The sequence below is a fragment of the Neodiprion pinetum genome, chromosome 6 (genome assembly GCF_021155775.2).
Source record: "Neodiprion pinetum isolate iyNeoPine1 chromosome 6, iyNeoPine1.2, whole genome shotgun sequence".
In the NCBI taxonomy this organism is placed as follows: Eukaryota; Metazoa; Arthropoda; class Insecta; order Hymenoptera; family Diprionidae; genus Neodiprion; species Neodiprion pinetum.
Genome location: NC_060237.1, coordinates 23069149 through 23091083, shown reverse-complemented (window position 1 = coordinate 23091083; position 21935 = coordinate 23069149). Strand labels below are relative to the sequence as shown.

The 21935-nt window shown below is 35.2% G+C and overlaps 1 protein-coding gene across 1 annotated transcript; it reads left to right on the top strand.

The window, feature by feature from the left end:
* The first annotated feature begins 25 nt into the window (after nt 1–25).
* On the top strand, nt 26–21698 carry LOC124222325 (dynein beta chain, ciliary). The gene is made up of 66 exons (XM_046633145.2): nt 26–295; nt 389–622; nt 716–823; nt 898–1126; nt 1212–1364; nt 1477–1688; nt 1809–2042; nt 2162–2365; nt 2530–2721; nt 2842–3051; nt 3172–3446; nt 3542–3660; nt 3838–4155; nt 4237–4372; nt 4527–4748; nt 4827–5055; nt 5227–5322; nt 5409–5755; nt 5837–5993; nt 6121–6353; nt 6428–6717; nt 6803–6951; nt 7081–7326; nt 7397–7621; nt 7719–7920; nt 8006–8172; nt 8328–8740; nt 8840–9110; nt 9279–9541; nt 9658–9968; nt 10188–10303; nt 10387–10598; nt 10685–10888; nt 10970–11041; nt 11167–11382; nt 11458–11695; nt 11812–12004; nt 12146–12323; nt 12451–12579; nt 12717–12936; nt 13058–13219; nt 13294–13440; nt 13530–13691; nt 13804–14040; nt 14175–14396; nt 14562–14813; nt 14906–15032; nt 15300–15433; nt 15514–15751; nt 15832–16019; nt 16249–16418; nt 16505–16643; nt 16704–16785; nt 16915–17191; nt 17338–17613; nt 17744–18149; nt 18264–18580; nt 18669–18801; nt 19007–19288; nt 19393–19599; nt 19712–20045; nt 20159–20334; nt 20447–20557; nt 20658–20831; nt 21064–21212; nt 21318–21698. Exons 1-66 carry the CDS (start codon nt 164–166, stop codon nt 21610–21612), a joined length of 13752 nt encoding a protein of 4583 aa, XP_046489101.1. The 5' UTR covers nt 26–163; the 3' UTR covers nt 21613–21698.
* The last annotated feature ends 237 nt before the right edge of the window (nt 21699–21935 follow it).

Genomic DNA, 21935 nt, shown 5'->3' with positions numbered 1-21935 from the left:
CAATATGTAAATCCTTCCACGATGAATAGGTACAATGAAACATAATAAGATCATAGCAGTGCAATTGTTCAATGGTGATGTCACCTCAATTTGCAATATGCTATTAAATAAATAGTACAGTTTTATAATAGATGGTCAATTATAAAAATTAAATAATCAAAGTATGGGGGACAAGAAAGATGAGGAAAGGAAGGAAGAAGATGACCGACTAGAATTTTTATTACAATATTTGATCCGATCTAGTAAAGTGAAACAAGATAAATGGGGTAAAATGGTAGCAAATGAAGACCTCAAAGTAAGTTTATGGTGTTTTTACATAATAGAATCAGTGGAATTTTCATGCATCTTAATTCAGAGTTTTGTTAATTACTTTTTTATTTCTTTCCAGGAACTTGTTCTAAGGTTTTTTAACACTACAACTGAAAAGATTTTAATAATGCAAGTTGCAACCTCTGGTGTTTTGATACCATTTCTTGGTATCCAACCAGGAAGTAAAGTGAAGTCCTCGTATTTTATCAAGAGGAATCCAATAAAAATTACTGAAAAGAACTATAGAGACGAGCTTATTATTGGTGATATGGCACCCAAGCCTATCGAAGAACTGGCGGTGTTAGTTGAGGAGGTAGGATATTACAGTTCTTCTGATATCTTGACGGTTTTTCAATTCCGTAATTGATCAGCTGCTGCAAAGTAAAATAAAACATGTTCTGAATAGGTATATGTTCCAATATTATCAAATCCGAATAACCACGTTGGATGGCCGGCTATAGTCGGTGAAGATGTAAAGAAACACGTGTATAATCTTCGAAGTTTAATCTGCCAGGTATTCATGATGTGTATATTAATTGCTCTTCACGTTGAAATAATTTTTGTATATATCTATGGCGAATAATATAGGCTCGTGGAAAAATGACAGGGCAAACGCTCTTACCAATGCCAATGGGAGTAGAACGAATCTTTGAAGCAGAATGGCTAGTGCAGCAAACTGCCGGAGAACAGGTCGATTTACAATTGAAAAGTGATATCGAAGGCATAGTTATCAAATGGGCTACGCAAATTAATGACATTCTCAGCGAGGAGAGTACTCTCGCATTCAATAATAATAATCACCCCCTGCCCAATGCTGGTAAAATACTAATGCACTAATGTTTCATGGCTCGATACCATATTTTAATGATCTATTTTAACCTAATCTTAATTTTTCTGTGTAGAAATTGACTTCTGGAGCTTGAGACTAAAAAATATAGAATCTATCTACGATCAAATGCGGGACCCTCGGGTGAAAAAGATGGTGTCCTTATTGGAATTAACCGAGAGTCCTTATTTGCCATGCTTCAAGACGCTGTTTAAAAATGTGGTCGCTGGTATGATTTTGGTCTTCAGAAATACTGAAAAGAATCACAGTTTAAAAGATATTACATTATTCATTTATTTTCAAATAATCCTATATTAACATCGCTTAATTCTGATTTGTAGCTGTAATAGAAGCCCGTGATGTTTGTTTATATCTCAAGCCGCTGCAGTCTTACTTTGATCAAATTGAAAGCATGGACTTTAACGATATAGAGCCAAAACTAAAACCTATGTGGCATTGCATTTGTCTAACTTGGGCTAACTCAAGATATTATTGTACCACAACTCGGATCATTACATTGTTGAGTGAAGTTTCAAATCTGTTAATAGCTACGGTAAGTCGATAGCGTTTCTGAAATATTTACATGTCATCCTAAATAGCAATAATTATAATTGTTTGGAAACAATTGAGAATTGATATTCATAATCGCGGTTTATAATCAACGCATTCACAGGCTAGCCGATCATTAGATCCTACGTCACTTTTTCAAGGTGACATAGATGACAATTTGAAAAAAATAGTGCGAACGATTGCAATAATCGGGAATTACGTAGACACGTTTGAAAGTTTTCGTGAGAAAGTAGAAAGTTATTTTAAACCACCAGCAGAACCAATTTTGTGGACGTTTCATCAGAAGCTTGTTTTCAGAAGATTATTTGCTTTCTGTGAACGATTGAAAGAAATCAAGGTATCTCACAGCCTGGAATTTAAAAAATTACCAAAATACAAGAACTTACACATCCGTCACATAAATGATGAGATTTATGCTGAAATGATTATTCAATTAAATCATGTTTGTATAACTAGGTGTTGTTTGAAATTTCTCAAGAATATTCAAAGTTGGAAAGAATAGAGATTTCCGGACTAAAGGGGAAAGTATTGTGTGCAAGTGCTTATGACGTATACGAAGAATTTATGAAGATCCACAGTGAATTTTCTGGTGTGCAGTATGAGATTTTGATACCGGAAGATACTGGCTTCACTGGAGATATGAAAATTTTTTTAAAAAAGGTATATGCAAGTTATAATGATTTTTTAGTGTTTTAATGATGAATATTGACAATGACTTTGAATATTAGACTCTTAATGTTAACACAGTAAGTATTTTCAGAGAATACCTGGTAGAAAAAATCTGAATTAAGCCAAGATATAATGTGTTTTTTTCTTTCTTCAAGGTAGAAGAATTTGACAGAAGATTGGCTAGCGTGTTTGACCAAGCATTTCTTGAATGTCACAACGTTGAAAGCATGTTTAAATTGGTTTGGATTATGGGACCTGTTGCCCTAAGACCCATTATTCTTTCGCAATTGTGGCCCAATTACGAAAGACTATTCTCAGAAATACATGTGCATATGGACACTGTTAAGGTGAGTATTGAAAATTGATTTTCTTCCACAAATTTTATTATTTGCATGTCATTGAGTCTCCCTCAGAAAGGGTATTCTTTTTCTGATGTCCATGCCAATTATATCATATCATATTTTTAGGTATTATTTGATGAAAACTTTGAAAGACGAAAAAAAACTGGTTACATGCATGTTGATCAATACTTTCCTCCAGTTGCTGGAGCTTTGTGCTGTCTATTGAAACTTAAACATAGAATTGAATATCCAATAGAATGCACAACACTTATTGACCATCCATTATTAGCTAGTCAAAGTGCTCGTGAGCTTAAAAATAAACACGAAGAATTGGAGGTAAGATTGAGCATATTATGTCAGTATATTATAATTTCGATCGAACCATAATATAGTAAAAATAATATGCAATAGAGTAGGTATTCAAACGACAAATAATGAGTAATTGGATTTTGCAAGGCTTTACTGGACGCTGCAGATCAAGCGATATTTGAGGAATGGGCAACAACAGTTCCAGAAACTTGTATGATAAACTTGGCTAAAACTCTGCTCACTATTCTAGAGGATAAATTGTTGGAGTTGAATTTTTCTACGGAATTAGTAGCAGTCCTACGAGAGACTCGTTATATGACAATCATGCAAAGGGCAGATCTGCCAGCTGAAGCCATGGATTTATTCTCCAGAACTCAGTATTTCTTTCAGAGCAATTACAACTTGAATCTTATTATAAATTGGTTAGTACATGCATTCAATATACTCATTATATTTATAATTATCATAATATGTATGCACTTTTTATTACTCATCTCTGTGGCTATTATTCATACAGGTATAATAGAATAAGAAGTTTTAGTAGCCCTGTGGAGTTTGATTTATTAAAAGAAGAAATTGACAATATTGATGCATTAATAGACAAAGGTCAACAGAACTACAACTGGAATTCTCCTGGTATAAATGAAACACTTAAATTATATTCTATTTCATATCCTGTCTTAGATAACAACAATTTTGTGAGAATAATCTCTGCATCTTTTATTGTAACGAGTGTAACGTACATAATCTAGAACTATGCATTTTAATTATTTTTTGTACAAAATTATTATATTATATCATTTATCTTTTTAGAGGTCCCAGAGTATATTGAAACGCTACTTTATTTTGTGAAAAAATTGCATACTCGTGTATTTCGAGCTCAAGAGAATGTTGCAAAACTTAAGAAACTGATTTACTCCTGGGCGATGATGCCAGTTTTAGATCGCAAGGATCTGAAAGATGAAAACTTACTTGCATTAGGGGAAAGAGAAGAACGCTTTGAAAAACGATTTGCAGACATAGCAGCTGCTGCTGCAGAAATTGATCGTGTCTTAGATGAGAATTACTGTTTATTTTTTGATCTTTTACCTGAGTCTGAATATGCTAGAGACGATTCTGAACTCGAACAAGGTATTGATACTATGCAATATCGATATATCTTTCATTATGTACACATAAAGATCACATGTCAAAGCGGTGATTATATTACAGTTAAAGCTGACGGTAAACAAGAAAATGGACCTGATGGAGTACCTGAAGGTGAGAGTGTAATAGACGGTGAAGGAGCTGAAGGAACCGAAGGAGTTCCAGGTAGAGAAAAGTCGCGAAAAAGTATTGTCAAATCAGGGTAAGTTTATAAAAATACGCTAAGTGGTTTGTGGATATCAAATTTATACTGTTTTGTATTCAAAAGGAAAAAATAACTGAAATGTATTCTGAAAGACACCCAAAAATTTGATATTATTAACTTCCTCACTTGAGAATAAATTTAAAAATTCAAGCGCCACTGAAAGAAGTGCTGAACAAATTGCTGGGAAAGGAGACGACAAGAAAAAGGACAAAGATGGAGATTCTGAACCACTTCTCTCGGAAGATCAAAAAAAAGAAGACGCAATAGCGAAACGTGCTGCACTCAGTGACGAGGATCAAGAGAAATGGGCGCCATATGTTACATATATCGATGACTTAGTATCTAAGGGGCTAATACAGGCTGTCTCTACAAGGTATAGACATTTACTAGCTTGCAGTAATAAAATCTATTTAATGTAATTGTCTTATGTAATTGTGCATAACAATTTCAGCATATGTTACATACTTGATGAGACGGATCCTGAGGCAAATATCTGGCCTCTGTTTGAAGTGCAACTTCAGTTACAAGTTCCCGACATTAATTTTCAACCACCTCTTGAACTTGAAAATCCAAAAGGTTTTTACGTCTTTTATGAAGAATTAATGTTCGATATGATGAAAATGGGGACACTGATACCACGTATTGATTCTCAAAAAGCTGAGGAGCGTGAGCATTATGGGGTACATTATATTTCGCTAATTCCATTTGAAGAATCATGGTTGTGCTGTCTGGTTACATATTTTTGATTCTATGTCGTTTCCATCAACATCTAGTTTGCAACATTAGTATATGGAATATTATTGAGGTTTCAAGCGTTACTCATTCTATTGTAATATTTTATCAATTTCAAGTTCGATATGGCAGAAGAAGAAGGTATAATATTTATGTTGGAGGAAACATGTAATCGAGTGAAATTGGCACTTGCACAAGCTATGGAGTACACAGTGGTAAGAGTCTTGTTACATGTTTCGAACCAATGTAATTTGTTGATGTTACTGCTCCTATAGGCTTTAAGTAATATAATATTTACTAGGAATTTGAACCATATTATTGGCTGTGGATGGACGACCGTCAAGAATATTTGGACTTATTTCTGCGTTTTTCTCGAAACCTTACTGAAGAAGAAAAGGCACTAGTTATGCAAACACCTGAAAATTTATCTGAATTTATCAAGGAAAAAAAGCCAGAATTAAGTGACTTTAAGAGGGAAATAGACTACTTTATGAATCTTTATAAAGTATGTGATCAAATTACAAATGAAAAAGTATTCTACCGCTGGTTTCGAGTTGATGTGAAGCCCTTCAAGCAAGCCCTACTTAACACTATTTGCAAGTGGGCCAACTTGTTTAAGATATACTTGATGAATCGAGTAAACAATGAGTGAGTTGAGAGACACTTTGATGATAATCATAAGGATGTCATCAAATTTTGCTAACTATTCTTATTGATTCCTACTACAAGTTTGTTAGGTTTATCGGAATTCCTAAATGCAGCCTATACCAGATTTACTCAACCAGTCTTAGAAGATGACTATGACGACCTGCTACAAACTATTTATTACTTGAAAGAAGTAAGGGAACGGCAGTATGAGATCGACGATATGTTTGTTCCTTGCAAGGTATTACATTTACTAGTTAGCGGATATATGTTATTACACAAGATATGTTAAATTTGTAGTTTTTCTACGATGGCCAGTATTAGTTTTGAAAATGTATTTCATTCTGTCTTGATATTCAATTTAACAGGAAACTATTGATCTTTTGAAACTGTACGATGTCGAGTTTAACGATACTACGTATCACGCGCTTATAGAATTGCCTGAATTATGGGCAACAATTAAGAAACTATCTACGCAAGTGAAACAAGTAGTGTCACCACTTTTAGCTCACCAAATAGACCTTTTAAAAAAACGTATGAGCTACTTTGACTTCAGGCAGCAGAGATATTTGAATAACTTTCACAATAAGGAGATATTTGGGTAACTTGTTAACGAACCTGATTATTCGTCTTATACATGTAATGAATAGAAATGTAACCCTGGTATTTTTTCAGCTTCTCTTGTCAGGATGTATATGAGAAGTTGAATACCATAAATGAAGAAATTATGATTTTGGAAAATGAATTAAAAACTCTAACGGAAACGTCAATCATATTTGAACAACAAGTTCCCGACTTCAAGCATATCAAATTGGCTAGAAAAGAACTGAAAATGCTAAAGTGCATATGGGATTACATATTCATTATCAGAACAAGCTTAGACGAATGGAAAACGACTGTTTGGAAAAAGATTGATGTTGAAGCGATGGATCAAGAGTGTAAAAAACTTACAAAAGAGTTGAGATGTACGTTTATTTAGTTCGACTTATTGCGGAATTTATGGCTATAAAAAGAACACACTATGCATTACTATTACTCTGAATATTACAGTGTTGGATAAGGACATAAGGGCTTGGGAACTGTACTCACTGATAGAAGCATCGATTAGAAACATGATGTCGTCATTGAGAGCGGTTTCAGAGCTCCAAAATCCAGCAATAAGAGATAGACATTGGCAAGAACTTATGGCTGAAACCAAGGTGACTCAATATATTTCTTCACATTGTTGAGTTGAATTTGAATATTGGAATTATTGTATATTTTAATCTATAAATGTACGAGATAGCGAACTCTACTTATCTATTTTGTGCTTCGAAAATATGTAATAGGTACGATTTACAATGGATGATAAAACGACTCTAGATGATCTATTGAAACTAGAACTCCATAAATATGAAGAAGAAGTTAAAAATGTTGTTGATAAAGCAGTTAAGGAAATGGCTATGGAGAAAACATTGAAAGAATTGCATAATACATGGGCTGGCCTTGAATTTGAGAAGGAAATACATGAGAGAACCAAACTTAATGTTCTGAAGATCAGTGAAGACACTATCGTTATACTTGAAGATAATCAGGTAATTCATTATTTTTGTATCCTGTATACATTTTTGAGAACTTTAAAATCCAGTTGTATTATTTTTTTAGGTGCAACTCCAAAATATGCTTGGATCTAAATATGTGGGATATTTTTTAGATGAAGTTAGTGATTGGCAACAAAAATTAAGCAACGCAGATGCAGTGATTAATATTTGGTTCGAAGTCCAACGTGCATGGATGCATTTAGAAAGCATTTTCATTGGATCCGAAGATATTCGTAATCAACTGCCTGAAGATTCGAAACGTTTTGAAAAAATCGATCGAGATTTTAAAGTACTTACTCCATCCACTTTTAGTTTAAAAATAAAAATTCCATTGCTCTCTAAAATTATAAAGGTCATTATTGTACAAACTATTTTTTGATGATTAGGAATTATTGAAAGAAACTTTATCGACGATGAACATAGTCCGAGCGACTAATAAACCGAAGCTTCTAGATCGCCTAGAAGAAATAGAGAAGCAATTGAATTTATGTGAAAAAGCTCTGGCCAATTACTTGGAAACTAAGAGATTGGCTTATCCAAGGTTTTACTTTGTTTCGCCGGCTGATCTTTTAGATATTCTCAGTAACGGTGAAATTTTCTGCATTCTTACTTTTCCTTATAAATTAGCCAAATCGTATTCCCTGATGAATTTAAATTGTCAATAATAATTCAGGAAATAATCCTGAGCTGGTATGTAAGCACTTGACAAAATTATACGACTCGGTCGCAAAATTAAGGTGGAAAACTGACAGTGATAAATCCAGCAAGATTGCAAATGGTATGTGGGCCAAAGACGGAGAATTCATGGAAATGTACGGAACATGTGATTGTAATGGCAAGGTTAACTAATGATATCAATTACATTACACAATCAGCTTTCTTTCATATTTCAAAAGCTATGGGTCGTCGTCTATTTACATAATCTCTATTGGTGTCGTCAAAGGTCAGATTTGAAACAGTCAAAATGCCTATTTAAATACAAATACATGTATTAGGTGGAAGTCTGGTTGAATCGAGTAACAGACGCTATGAGAAAGAGTGTGCGTTTTCACTTCAGTCGAGCTGTGGTTTCTTACGATGAAAAGCCACGTGAAAGTTGGATCTTTGACTACGAAGCACAACCTGCTCTTTGTGGTACTCAAATTTGGTGGACAACGGAAGTGAATATGGCTTTTGCCAGACTAGAAGAGGGATTTGAAAACTCCTTGAAGGATTATCAAAAAAAACAAGTTACTCAATTGAGCTTATTAATTTCAATTCTTTGTGGTGATTTAAGTGAAAACGATCGGCAAAAGATCATGACTATCTGTACGATAGATGTCCACGCACGTGATGTTGTTGCTAAGTTGATTTCAATGAAGGCAGAAAGTTCGTACAGCTTTCAATGGCAATCTCAGCTGCGGCACAGGTGTGATATAAGTTCAGCCTGAATTATTGAGTTTTGAATGGCACCTACCATAAAATATGATGTAATGAAAAGTCAAATCGTACTTTGTACTCACAACAGGTGGGACGATAAGTTAGGAGATTGTTTCGCTAACATTTGTGATGCATGCTTTCAATACGGGTATGAATATTTGGGAAATGTCCCACGCCTTGTTATTACGCCCCTCACAGATAGGTGTTACATAACACTGACACAATCTCTTCATTTGATAATGGGAGGAGCACCTGCTGGTCCAGCAGGAACAGGAAAAACTGAAACAACAAAAGACTTGGGTCGCGCCTTGGGTCAAATGGTGTATGTTTTCAATTGCTCGGAACAAATGGATTACAAGGTAGTTACCAATAAAGGGATACAGATCATTAGACTATAAAAATACCTAATTATGCCCCAGAAAATATTCGTATAGAGTATTACACTAAGATTGTTCACAATCGTTATCCCTCAGAATTCTGTCGTATTGTTAGGATATTTTGGATTGCATGCATGTGTATTCTTTCAGTCATGCGGTAGTATCTACAAAGGGCTTGCACAAACTGGTGCCTGGGGATGTTTTGATGAGTTTAACAGAATTTCTGTGGAAGTGTTATCTGTAGTGGCCGTTCAAGTAAAATCGGTCTTAGATGGCATAAAAAATAGAAAGAAAAAGTTCTTATTTTTTGGTGAAGAGCTGAATCTAATTGACACTGTGGGTATGTTCATCACCATGAATCCTGGCTATGCTGGTAGGACAGAATTGCCCGAAAATCTTAAGACATTATTCAGGTGAGACGATCAGCTAATACTTTTGCAACAGTTTGCTTTACTTCTTAGTATTGCTGATAAATTTATCTTTTTTCACTTGAAAAATAAAAAGGGAATCTCTTCGTTTTGTTTGATAGGCCTTGTGCTATGGTGGTCCCTGATTTCGAACTTATTTGTGAAATTATGCTGGTAGCTGAAGGTTTTCAGGAGTCTCGACTCTTGGCACGAAAATTTATAACGCTATATACTTTGTGTCGAGAGTTATTATCCAAGCAGGATCACTATGATTGGGGATTGCGTGCTATTAAGTCAGTCTTAGTTGTAGCTGGAAAGTTAAAGCGTGGAGACAGACTCATGCCTGAAGATCAAGTATTGATGAGAGCACTTCGTGATTTTAATACTCCAAAAATTGTAACTGACGATGTGCCCGTATTTATGGGCCTCATTGGTGAGTACAGCACTCGAGAACTGTATGAGAACTTCGAATGAGTAGTTTGTTACAAATGCCATTGTTATTCCTCATATTGCAAAATATATCACTGCATTTGACAGTCGTTCAACTGTAGATATGTAAAAAAAAAAACAAAATGAAAGGTTTCTAATTGACTCAATTGCTGCAGTTGTGATGGTTAACTCATTTCATTAATAATCTTTGAAACACTTGCAGGGGATTTATTTCCGGCGCTAGATGTCCCACGTAAAAGAGATCCTGATTTTGAAAAAGGGGTTAAAACCGCAGCTCTGGATTTAAAAATGCAACCAGAGGATGGTTTTGTCCTGAAGGTATTATCCATTAGCAATTGAAATATCGATATATTTGAGCCATGTATCATAGTTAGAACCGACAACATAAATTTATTTTTTAGGTTGTCCAGTTGGAGGAGTTATTCAACGTGCGTCATTCAGTATTCATCATAGGATTTGCTGGTACAGGAAAAACTCAAGTTTGGAAGACACTGAATAGAACGTATTTCAATCAAAAACGTAAACCATACTACAACGACTTGAATCCAAAGGCTGTTACTAACGATGAACTCTTTGGAATTATTAATCCAGCGACCAGAGAATGGAAAGATGGGTAGGAACTCCAGATCTGCCATTCTTTATTATTAGCTTATATTTTCCTATTTATTAAAACTTCTTCATTACAATTTTCCATGGTAGGTTGTTTTCAGTTCTTATGCGTGATCAGGCTAATATGCCTGGCGATGGTCCAAAATGGATTGTATTTGACGGAGATATAGATCCTATGTGGATAGAGTCACTGAACACTGTTATGGATGATAATAAAGTTTTGACACTGGCTAGTAATGAACGAATTACATTGACTAAACACATGCGACTTCTATTTGAAATTTCAAACTTGAGGTAACATTTCAAATGCTTAGTAAACTGGGGTCCTGATAATATGATTTAGATTCTTTTATAAACACTCTGTATCACTTACAGGACAGCCACACCTGCCACAGTGTCCAGAGCTGGAATTTTATACATAAACCCTCAAGATTTGGGATGGAATCCGTAAGTAAACTTGATTAGCGTGTGACATCATTGAAATTCAACTTACAGCAACCATTATAATACAATTGTGTTATAAGTAATCAGCAAATTTTTTCATAATCATGTTCTTAACTCGTCTTATCCAGCTACGTCACGAGTTGGATAGAAACGCGAGACAACTCGGAGAGAGCGAATTTAGTGATACTTTTTGATAAATATATTCCGCCTTTGCTAGAGGTCACCAAAATGAAACTCAAAAAAATTACTCCGATACCGGAAATATGTCACTTGCAAATGTTATGTACTTTACTTGATTGCTTACTTGTGAAAGAAAATGTTCCTCCAGATTGCCCTAAGGAATGGTAAGCTGTACCGAGTTACGTAAAGTCTAACAATATAGCCCACCTATGTATAATGCAATTACCTTTATTGAACAGGTATGAAATATATTTCGCTTTTGCCTGCATCTGGGCTTTCGGTTCGGCAATGTTTCAGGATCAATTAATTGATTGGAGAAATGAATTTAATAAATGGTGGCTCAATGAATTCAAAGCAGTCAAATTTCCGTCAGGTGGAACTGTTTTCAGTTATTTTATAGATACGGAAACTAAGAAATTTTTACCTTGGAGTGAAAAAGTCGGCCAATTTGAACTTGACATGGATTTGCCATTACAGGTATGAATATATTTGTTTCTTTTCATCTATGAGTATACTGTATAATGTGATACATTCGAGATCCATGTTTTGTCAGTGAGTATTGAATTCTTACTGTGTATCATTTAATATTATAGTCTACATTAGTTCCAACGGGAGAGACGGCTCGATTGCGGTTTTTCATGGACATGCTAATGAAGCAGCGAGTGCCGGTAATGTTGGTAGGCGGTGCAGGTTCTGGCAAAAGTGTGATCGTTGCCGAAAAATTAGCCACATTGCCTGATAATTACAATATTTCTAATGTTCCTTTCAATTTCTACACAACATCAGGTAGCTATAGTGCTCAATAATTAGTGTAAATAATATTTGCAAATATCAACTATCCGAGTATCAATCTGCGGACAATCACCTTTCCGCTCTTACTTATATAAATATCTACTTCATACATGTAGATAATTCTGGAATTTTTAGAAATGTTGCAGAGGATATTAGAAAAGCCGTTAGAGAAAAAAACTGGCCGTAATTATGGCCCTCCGGGTACTAAACTTTTGGTATACTTTGTTGATGATATGAATATGCCAGAAGTTGACACGTATGGTACTGTGCAACCACATACATTGATACGTCAGCACATGGACTATTCTCATTGGTAAATTATTATTTTCTGTGCCAAATAACATTTTGATTTCTTAAATTTAATACGTACATACAGGTAGTATTATTAGTATTTAATATTACATGAAAGTTGAATAAAGGTACTACATTTATCATTGTAGGTACGACCGTGAAAAATTGACACTAAAAGATATTCATAATACTCAATATGTGTCATGTATGAATCCAACTGCTGGTAGTTTCACTATAGATCCTAGACTTCAAAGACATTTCGCAGTATTTGCTGTCAGGTCTGTCTGAGTTTAAGTTATTAAATATTTATTTTATTTACGTTACATTGCAATCAAACGGGTAGTGATGTAACTGTTGCTTGTATTGAATTGTTAGAAATTTTTTTTCTGCACAAGCCTGTCATTTCTATTTACAGTTTTCCAGGTCAAGATGCACTGCGACAGATCTATAGTCAAATTTTAGCCCAGCATATTGCTAACCCACTACAGAAGTTCAATATGACTATTGCCAAAGTAGAAGAATATTTGATTGAAGCTGCTTTATATCTTCATAGTAAAATGTCTTCCACCTTTCTTCCCACAGCTATAAAGTTTCACTACATTTTTAATTTACGAGATTTATCCAATATTTTCCAGGTATAGTGTGATAGCCAAAATATAACGATTCTTAGTTTAGTATGACCGTGATATGCTTTGTAGTATCGAGAACTATTTCAGGTCACTAGCTTCCATGAAAATCTTTTGTATTTATTTTTAGGGCATTTTATTTGCCAACGGTGATGCAGTACCATTCTCGAATGGTTTACTCAGATTGTATACTCACGAAGCAACTCGAGTTTACTGCGACAAACTAATTAATTTCGAAGATAAGAAGTCTTTTGATAGTTTAGTCACAGAAGCTCTCAGGAAAAACATTCCGGTAGCTGAACACGTGTATTGTCTTATACTCATCTCTGTTCAATGCTTATAATGAATGTGAGTATTATATCGCAGGAATTGGAGGAATCAACCATATTTAATCCGCCTGTGATTTACTGTCATTTTGCGGAAGGTATTGGAGACCCTAAGTATATGCCTATAAAGGAATGGTCACAACTTACAAAGTTATTAGATGATGCATTGGATAATTACAATGATTTGGTACGGTCCTTTCTGCATGTATATCTCGTTTGATATCAGTCGCAGTTAATGCTTTCTTCAGTCTTGAATGACTAATCATTACTATTTAGATAGCAGCTATGAATTTGGTCATGTTTGAAGATGCTATGTACCATGTATGTCGGATAAATCGGATATTAGAAGCCCCCCGAGGGAATGCATTGTTAGTTGGAGTTGGGGGGAGTGGAAAGCAGTCTTTATCACGTCTAGCATCGTTTATTTCGGGTCTTGAGGTACCTTTGCATGATGTTACTTTAGCTTTTGTATGATTTAACTAATAATAATTCTAGATTCCCATCTAGATTTAACTTGATTGTTTAACAACTTATGAAAATTGCCGTACAGGTATTTCAAGTGCAGCTTCGAAAAGGGTACTCCATGACTGACTTGAAAGCAGACATAGCTGTATTGTATATCAAGGCGGGATTGAAGAATATCGGGATAACATTTTTGATGACAGATTCTCAAGTTGCTCAAGAAAATTTTTTAGTCGTAGTTAATGATATGCTGGCTTCAGGAGAAATATCTGACTTATTTGCTGATGATGAAGTAGATAATATAATAAATGGAATACGAGGGGAGGTCAGCGTAACCATTAAAAAATCATTTTATTCTAGATAGAGACTTACTTTACATTGCCATATAAGCAAATTCGTAAAACAACATGACATTTTTCATCATGAGCTCGTCCTATGCAACTTTGTCATATAATTTAGGTCAGGCAATCTGGCGTCATGGATACAAGAGAAAATTGTTGGAAATTCTTCATAAATCGAGTTCGCAGGCAGCTGAAGTGTGTTCTCTGCTTCTCCCCGGTAGGAGCTACTTTGCGTCAACGAGCCAGGCAATTTCCTGCTATTGTCAACTGTACTTCGATAAATTGGTTCCAAGATTGGCCTCAACAGGCTTTAGAATCAGTGTCCAACAAATTTTTACAAGTATGCTCGTCTTTATTTCTGTAAATAATTAGAACTTGAATGATTGTAGTAATATCTATTAACTTTTTTGTTTTCGACAGGATTGATTATAACATTAATTAAAATAGATTAAATTGAGAAAGTCATCTTTGTTATTAAATATCCAAAAACTGATGTATCTTCTAGGAATGCGAAGATCTTCCACAGAATCTACGTAAACCGGTGTCACTATTTATGTCATTTGTACATACTATTGTGAATGAAACTTCGAAACTTTATCTACAAAACGAAAAACGCTACAACTATACGACGCCAAAATCTTTTCTTGAACAAATTGCCTTGTACTCTAAGTTATTAGCTTCAAAAACGTATGATCTAAATTCTATGATTGTTCGTTTGGAAAACGGTCTGACCAAATTGGCTAGTTGCGCTATTCAGGTACGAATAAGTTGTGCCAAAGGTTGAGTAATAAAATGGTGTATGTAAAATTGCACTTACAGTAAATATTGGAATTTTTTTTATCGGCATAGGCCGATGAACTAAAACTTACATTGGCTGTCCAAGAAGTGGACTTGAAGAAAAAAAATGAGATAGCTGATAAAATTTTGGCAGAAGTACGAGCGGAAAATACGAAAGCCGAGGTTGAAAAAGCTATTGGTAATGAGAAATTTTATAATGGAATTAAATGAATTGATATATATGCGCCAAAAAAGTCTGATACTTGTATAATATATTTTTGTATGTGACATCATATTTTCTGACATACCTGATTGATTGCATACATTAGTTTTGTAGTAAAGTAGACCGATTAATGAGTATTTCCAGGAGCAATAATAGATTATTTGATAACACATTTTTATCTGATCATTTGATGTATTGCATTAAGATGAATGTTACATCATTTCACGTTAAATCCTGTTACAGCAACCGAGGAAGAGGCAAATGTTGCAGAAATAAAAATAAAAGTTGCTGAAAAACAGAAACGCTGCGATGAAGATTTAGCTAGAGCAGAACCAGCCATTCGTCAGGCTGAAGCAGCTTTGGATACTTTGAATAAGGTGTGCTTTGCCAAGTACTTGTATATTTGTGCATTACATGTTCTCACAAACAATAGTATTTTTATCAATGACATTTTTAGGGCAATTTAACTGAGTTAAAATCGTTTGGCACACCGCCAGACGCGGTAGCAAATGTTGCTCAGGCTGTGCTTGTCCTATTTTCTCCAAAAGGAAATGTGCCCAAAGACAGAAGCTGGAAAGCTTGTAAAGTTATGATGGGAGCAGTTGATACATTTTTATCAAACTTACGCAATTACGATAAAGAAAATATTCAACCTGAAGTCGTAAAAGCTATTCAGCCTTACATAAATGATAAGGGTAAATGCAATAGATAAAATAAAAGATTGTGTGAAAGCTTTATCTCACAATCAGTGATTGATGTCTTACTCATATTACAGATTTTGAACCTGACTTTATTGCGTCAAAATCTCAGGCAGCTGCTGGCTTATGTAGTTGGGTAAAAAATATTATGGTCTTTCATTATATAAATGAAAACGTCAAACCGTTGAGAGCTGCTCTTGCGCAAGCCAATGCTGAACTTAAGGCTGCAATGGATAAACTGAATGCGTTGAGGAATCGCTTGGCTGTTAGTATTCTGTTATGAGTCGCAGTAATCATTTGTTTAGTAGAGTAAACTTGCAAGAGATGAGAGGTGAAATGAAGATGAAATCTAATCTTATTATTTGGCCTAGTTCTTTTAGTTTTGAAATTCAGTTTCACGTATATCAGCTACATTCTTTAGCTTAGCTTATTGTTGGCCGCATTCTATTCTAATCTTTCATTTCATATATTTGCCATGATATCTAACTTTCTAGGAGTTACAAAAAATGTTGGATGCTCTTAGTGAAAAAATGAATACAGCCTTAAGTGAAAAGCAGAAATGTCAAGATGAAGCTGACGCAACCTCGCTAACGATCGATCTGGCCAATCGATTAGTGAATGGTTTGGCGTCTGAGAAAATTCGTTGGGCTGAGACAGTAAGCTTGTGAGCATTCGTAATAGATTAATGATAATAAAAACCTTCTCTGAAATTTTTAAAACTCAAACGTATATTCTGAATCATGTACACAGTTTGAAAAATTCTGGGAAAACCATACCAGGAAATGTGTTGTTGGTGACGGCTTTCATTTCGTATGTAGGCTGTTTCACGAAGAAGTATCGATTGGATCTCATCAATATTCATTGGCTGCCATTCTTGGATACATTAGAGGTAGTGGCTATAATCGCATTTAACACACGAACTTTTATTAATGTTTCATATATTGAGTAGCCTACGATACCACGAACGCCAGATCTTGATCCACTTTCTCTATTGACCGATGATGCGCAAATTGCAGAATGGAATAATGAAGGTATTTTCCATATCTTCTATCAGAATACACATTTGTGTCAATCTTTAGACAAACACTTCCAAATACACTTATATTGAAATACCCTTCTTTATTGGATTCTGGGAAAATTTGACTCGCATTCTTTTTTAGGGTTGCCAACTGATCGAATGTCATCAGAAAATGCAACTATACTTACAAATTCGTCGAGATGGCCTTTGATGATTGATCCACAGCTACAAGGATTGAAATGGATTAAAACGAAATATGGGGAGGATTTGAAAGTATTGAGACTAACACAGAGAAACTATTTGGACCGCATTGAATGGGCAATTGCGTCTGGTCATACTGTATTGTTAGAAAATATTATGGAAACAGTTGATGCTGTACTCGATCCATTATTAGGACGTGTTCTTATTCGGAAGGGAAGGTATGAGACTGTTTAGCCTTAGGTAAAAAAACATCTAACTTTTGTACGTGAAGAGGGGCTGGTATAGAAACGTATTCAATAAAATACAATCGTAATATCGCTAACTATCCTTATGGACTTTGTCTGGTAACTTTGTAATGTTTCAGAGCAATCAAGATTGGAGACAAGGAAGTGGAATATAGTCCACTATTTCGTCTCATACTGCAAACAAAATTGGCAAATCCACATTATAAACCAGAAATGCAGGCACAGACTACTCTGATTAACTTTACAGTCACCAGAGATGGATTAGAAGATCAACTTCTAGGAGACGTTGTTAAAGTTGAACGCCCAGATTTGGAAAGCACAAAGGCTGAGTTGACAAAACAACAGAATACATTCAAAATTACATTGAAATCTCTAGAAGATGATTTATTGCGGAGGTAATGCTTTTTACCGCATAGAAAATTGACATCTCAACCTTGAAATAGAAACTGAATATCAACGTCTTTCATCAGCTACGTATTTTATCACTGTAATTAAACTTGACATACTTATGGACTTTTACTTTAGATTGTCATCAGCAGGCCCAAATGTACTTAGTGATACAGCCCTTGTAATTAACTTGGAGACAACAAAGAAAACTGCGGCAGAGATTGAAATAAAAGTCTCAGAGGCGAAAATAACTGCAGTAAAGATCGACGAAGCTCGCGAGTGGTATCGACCCGCAGCATCTAGAGCCAGTCTTTTATACTTCATTCTAAATGATTTAAACAAAATAAACATGCTGTACCAGTTTTCACTAAAGGCCTTTAGTGTGGTGTTCCAGAATGCAATCAAATTCGCAGAGCCATGTGATGTGCTTATGAAACGCGTGGCTTTACTCATAGATAGTATTACATATATGGTCTTCATGTACACCAGTCGAGGCTTATTCGAAAGTGACAAAATGATATTCCTCTGCCAAATGACCATACAAGTATGTCATTCTGTTCATTGTCATATTACAGGCATTTTAACAGTGTTATGATTGATGTAGTACGTGACAAGTAATAAGTGCAAGATGTTACACATTCTATTTCAACGACTTTAGATATTGCTTCAAATGAAAGAAATTCAGCAGGCTGAGTTAGATTTTCTTCTACGATTTCCATATACTCCGAATCTAACAAGTCCAGTAGATTTTTTAAACAACACAAGCTGGGGTGCAATAAAATTCTTGAGCGGCATGGAAGATTTTAGAAATCTTGATAAGGATATAGAAGGAGCAGCCAAGAGATGGAAAAAGTTCATTGAATCTGAAACTCCAGAAAGAGAGAAATTTCCACAGGAGTGGAAAAACAAATCAGCTCTCCAACGATTATGCATGATGAGATGCATGCGGATCGATAGAATGACTTATGCAGTAAGGCAAGAATGTTTCAGTCTTTGATGTTGTCCAAGCACGTGCGTGTATTTGACGTTTTCTTACTCTTTTATTATACATTCTTTATGATAGGTGTTTTGTTGAGGAAAAGCTTGGCCCAAAATTCGTTGAATCCAGAGCTCTACCATTTGAACAGTCTTACGAAGAAACCAGCGCAATCACGCCAGTTTTCTTTATTCTTTCACCAGGTGTTGATCCTTTGAAGGTATACATACAAATATTGAAAATTTCGTGATATCAGGCATTGAATCTTAATCATTATAATATAGGCACAGTTATTTACTCGAAAAAATGCCACTAAATTAATAATAGAGATATTTTAGTTATGGTGGTTAAATAGTACAAAGAGGTGGATTACAGTTCGTAATAGTCATCTATAAAATGATACTTCACATAGTGAAATTATGTAGGATGTTGAAAAGCTGGGAAGAAAACTTGGATTTACCTTCGATGGTCGCAATTTCCACAATGTGTCGTTAGGTCAAGGTCAGGAACCCGTAGCAGAAGAGGCTATGGATATAGCTGCCTCGAGTGGTCATTGGGTTATTCTGCAAAATGTACATTTGGTTAAAAGTTGGTTAGCGAGTTTGGAAAAAAAAATGGAACAAGCATCAGAAGATCCGAATCCGGATTATCGCTTGTATATTAGTGCTGAACCGTCGGCTGATCCTCACGAATGCATTATACCACAAGTATGGATATAAATATACTTCATGTGGCTCGTAAAATAGGATTGAATAGTATTTCAACTTTCGACCGTACTTTACTCACGTTAGAATACATTTGCACATCTCAGGGTATATTGGAGTCAGCTATAAAAATTACCAACGAACCTCCAACAGGAATGCATGCTAACATCCACAAAGCACTAGATAATTTCAACCAGGAAACTTTAGACTCATGCAGCAAAGAAGGTGAATTCAAAGCTATATTATTTGCACTATGCTATTACCATGCTGTGGTGGCAGAACGAAGAAAGTTTGGACCCCAAGGATGGAATAGGGTAATACAATTATGTTGTGTTAAGCAATAATACATGTTCATCATTTAACATATGAGAGGAATTTCACCTAACGAGACTAATTACTATAAATTTTCATTTTGTACGGTTACAGTCATACCCTTTCAATGTAGGCGACCTCACAATAAGTGTTTCAGTCCTACTGAATTATTTGGAAAATAACAATAAAGTACCCTGGGAAGATCTTCGATATCTTTTTGGAGAAATCATGTACGGTGGTCATATCACAGATGATTGGGATCGGAGATTGTGCCGCACCTATTTGCTTGAATATTTACAGCCAGAATTGGTAGAAGGAGACCTTTATATGGCACCAGGATTTTTAGTGCCTCCCAATTCCGATTACAAGACCTATCATCAATACTTGGATGAATATTTACCTCCAGAGAGCCCAGTTCTGTATGGCTTACATCCGAATGCAGAAATAGGTCCGGCATGATTTAATTAGCTACTCCCGGAGATTTAAATACTATATTGCTTTTTCAGATTTTCAGTTGACTTAGTCTCTCAGTTTGTTTAAAAAATTGCGCGATTCTTTTAGGATTCCTGACAACAACTTCAGAGACCTTGTTCAGAACAGTATTGGAGATGCAGCCAAGAGATACAGGTGAAGCTTCAGGTCCAGGTTTGTCACGTGAAGAAAAAGTCAGAGGTATAATAGAAGATTTATTAGATAAACTCCCCGAAGAGTTCAACATCCCTGAACTAATGAGCAGGGTAAGTATTTATGTGAAATAAGCCTGCTTTGTAAGAACAGAGTCAAAGACGCAAACGTGATTCTGCAAATGTGAGCTTACATGGCGCAGTTAATCTGGAAGTAATATTTTAGGTAGAAGATCGTACTCCGTTCATTATTGTAGCGTTTCAAGAATGTGAACGGATGAATATACTTTGTGGAGAGCTCAGGAGATCCCTTCGTGAGCTTGAGCTTGGTTTGAAGGTAATAAAAAATAGGTCTTTTACAAGTTATATTGAATAATTGATTGATAATTTTTGTAATATGTTACTTGCTTAATTGAAATTTTATACCTATCGATCAGGGTGAATTAACAATCAATAGCGACATGGAAAATTTGCAAAATGACCTTTTTATGGACCAAGTTCCCCAAAGCTGGACTAAGCGTGCGTACCCTTCAAGTCTGGGTTTGACAAACTGGTTTTCTGATATGATGAACAGAGTTGGGGAATTGGCAAACTGGACTGCTGATTTTAACGTAAATTGCATAAATTACATACGCCTTTGCATTGAATACCAAAGTGATCGTCTGAACTCGAGATGATACATTTAGTATTTGATTGCGGATAGTAAAATTTTACAATTACACAGTATAAGTTTGTTTCCATTTTTTTTATTTTATTTCAATCGAGCACTCCAGAAACGTTGACGACTTTGTTGATACTGTATTACTAGTCGGGTTTTCTCAATAATGTAATTTTTCTTCACAGCTTCCATCTTCAGTGTGGTTAGCCGGATTTTTCAATCCGCAATCATTTTTAACTGCGATTATGCAACAAACGGCTCGTAAGAACGAATGGCCTCTTGATAAAATGTGCCTGCATTGCGAAGTAACAAAGAAACAGAAAGAAGAATTCACGTTAGTTATACCAAATATTGTACCATAAAGCTGATCCATAGTCCGCGAATGAAACATTATAATCTCTCTGAAAATTGTAGTATAGACCTCATTTATAATTTTTAGAGCCCCTCCGCGGGAAGGTGCGTATGTGAACAGTCTTTACATGGAAGGAGCACGATGGGATACTGCTCTTGGTACTATTGCAGAATCTCGCTTGAAGGAATTGTTTCCACAGATGCCAGTTCTCTTTCTGAAAGCAATTACACAGGACAAGCAAGAGTTGAAAAACATGTATGAATGTCCCGTGTACAAAACTAGAGGACGCGGTCCTACGTACGTTTGGACGTTTAATTTGAAGAGCAAAGATAAGCCTACAAAATGGACTCTGGCTGGTGTGGCTATAATGCTTCAAATTTAGTACTTCTAGTAAAAAATGGTTGCGATTGTAATATGTACATGAATATTATTAGATCTCATATTCGTATTAAAGTTTTTTTCAAGTAACTATGCCTGATTCTAATTTACTAGATTATCTACGTACATTGTAGTTGGTTTTATCCTTTCATCATAATTTAACTGACATATAAATCACTCACGTATTTGAAGATAGTGCAGTGAATTAAATTCCCGTCGCACTTACAACGTAATGCTTCATGTAACGATCAAACATTGTAAGTATTTGCGGATGAATTACATAACATACGCTTATAATAAGCACCCTGAAATACCGCGATTTTCAGA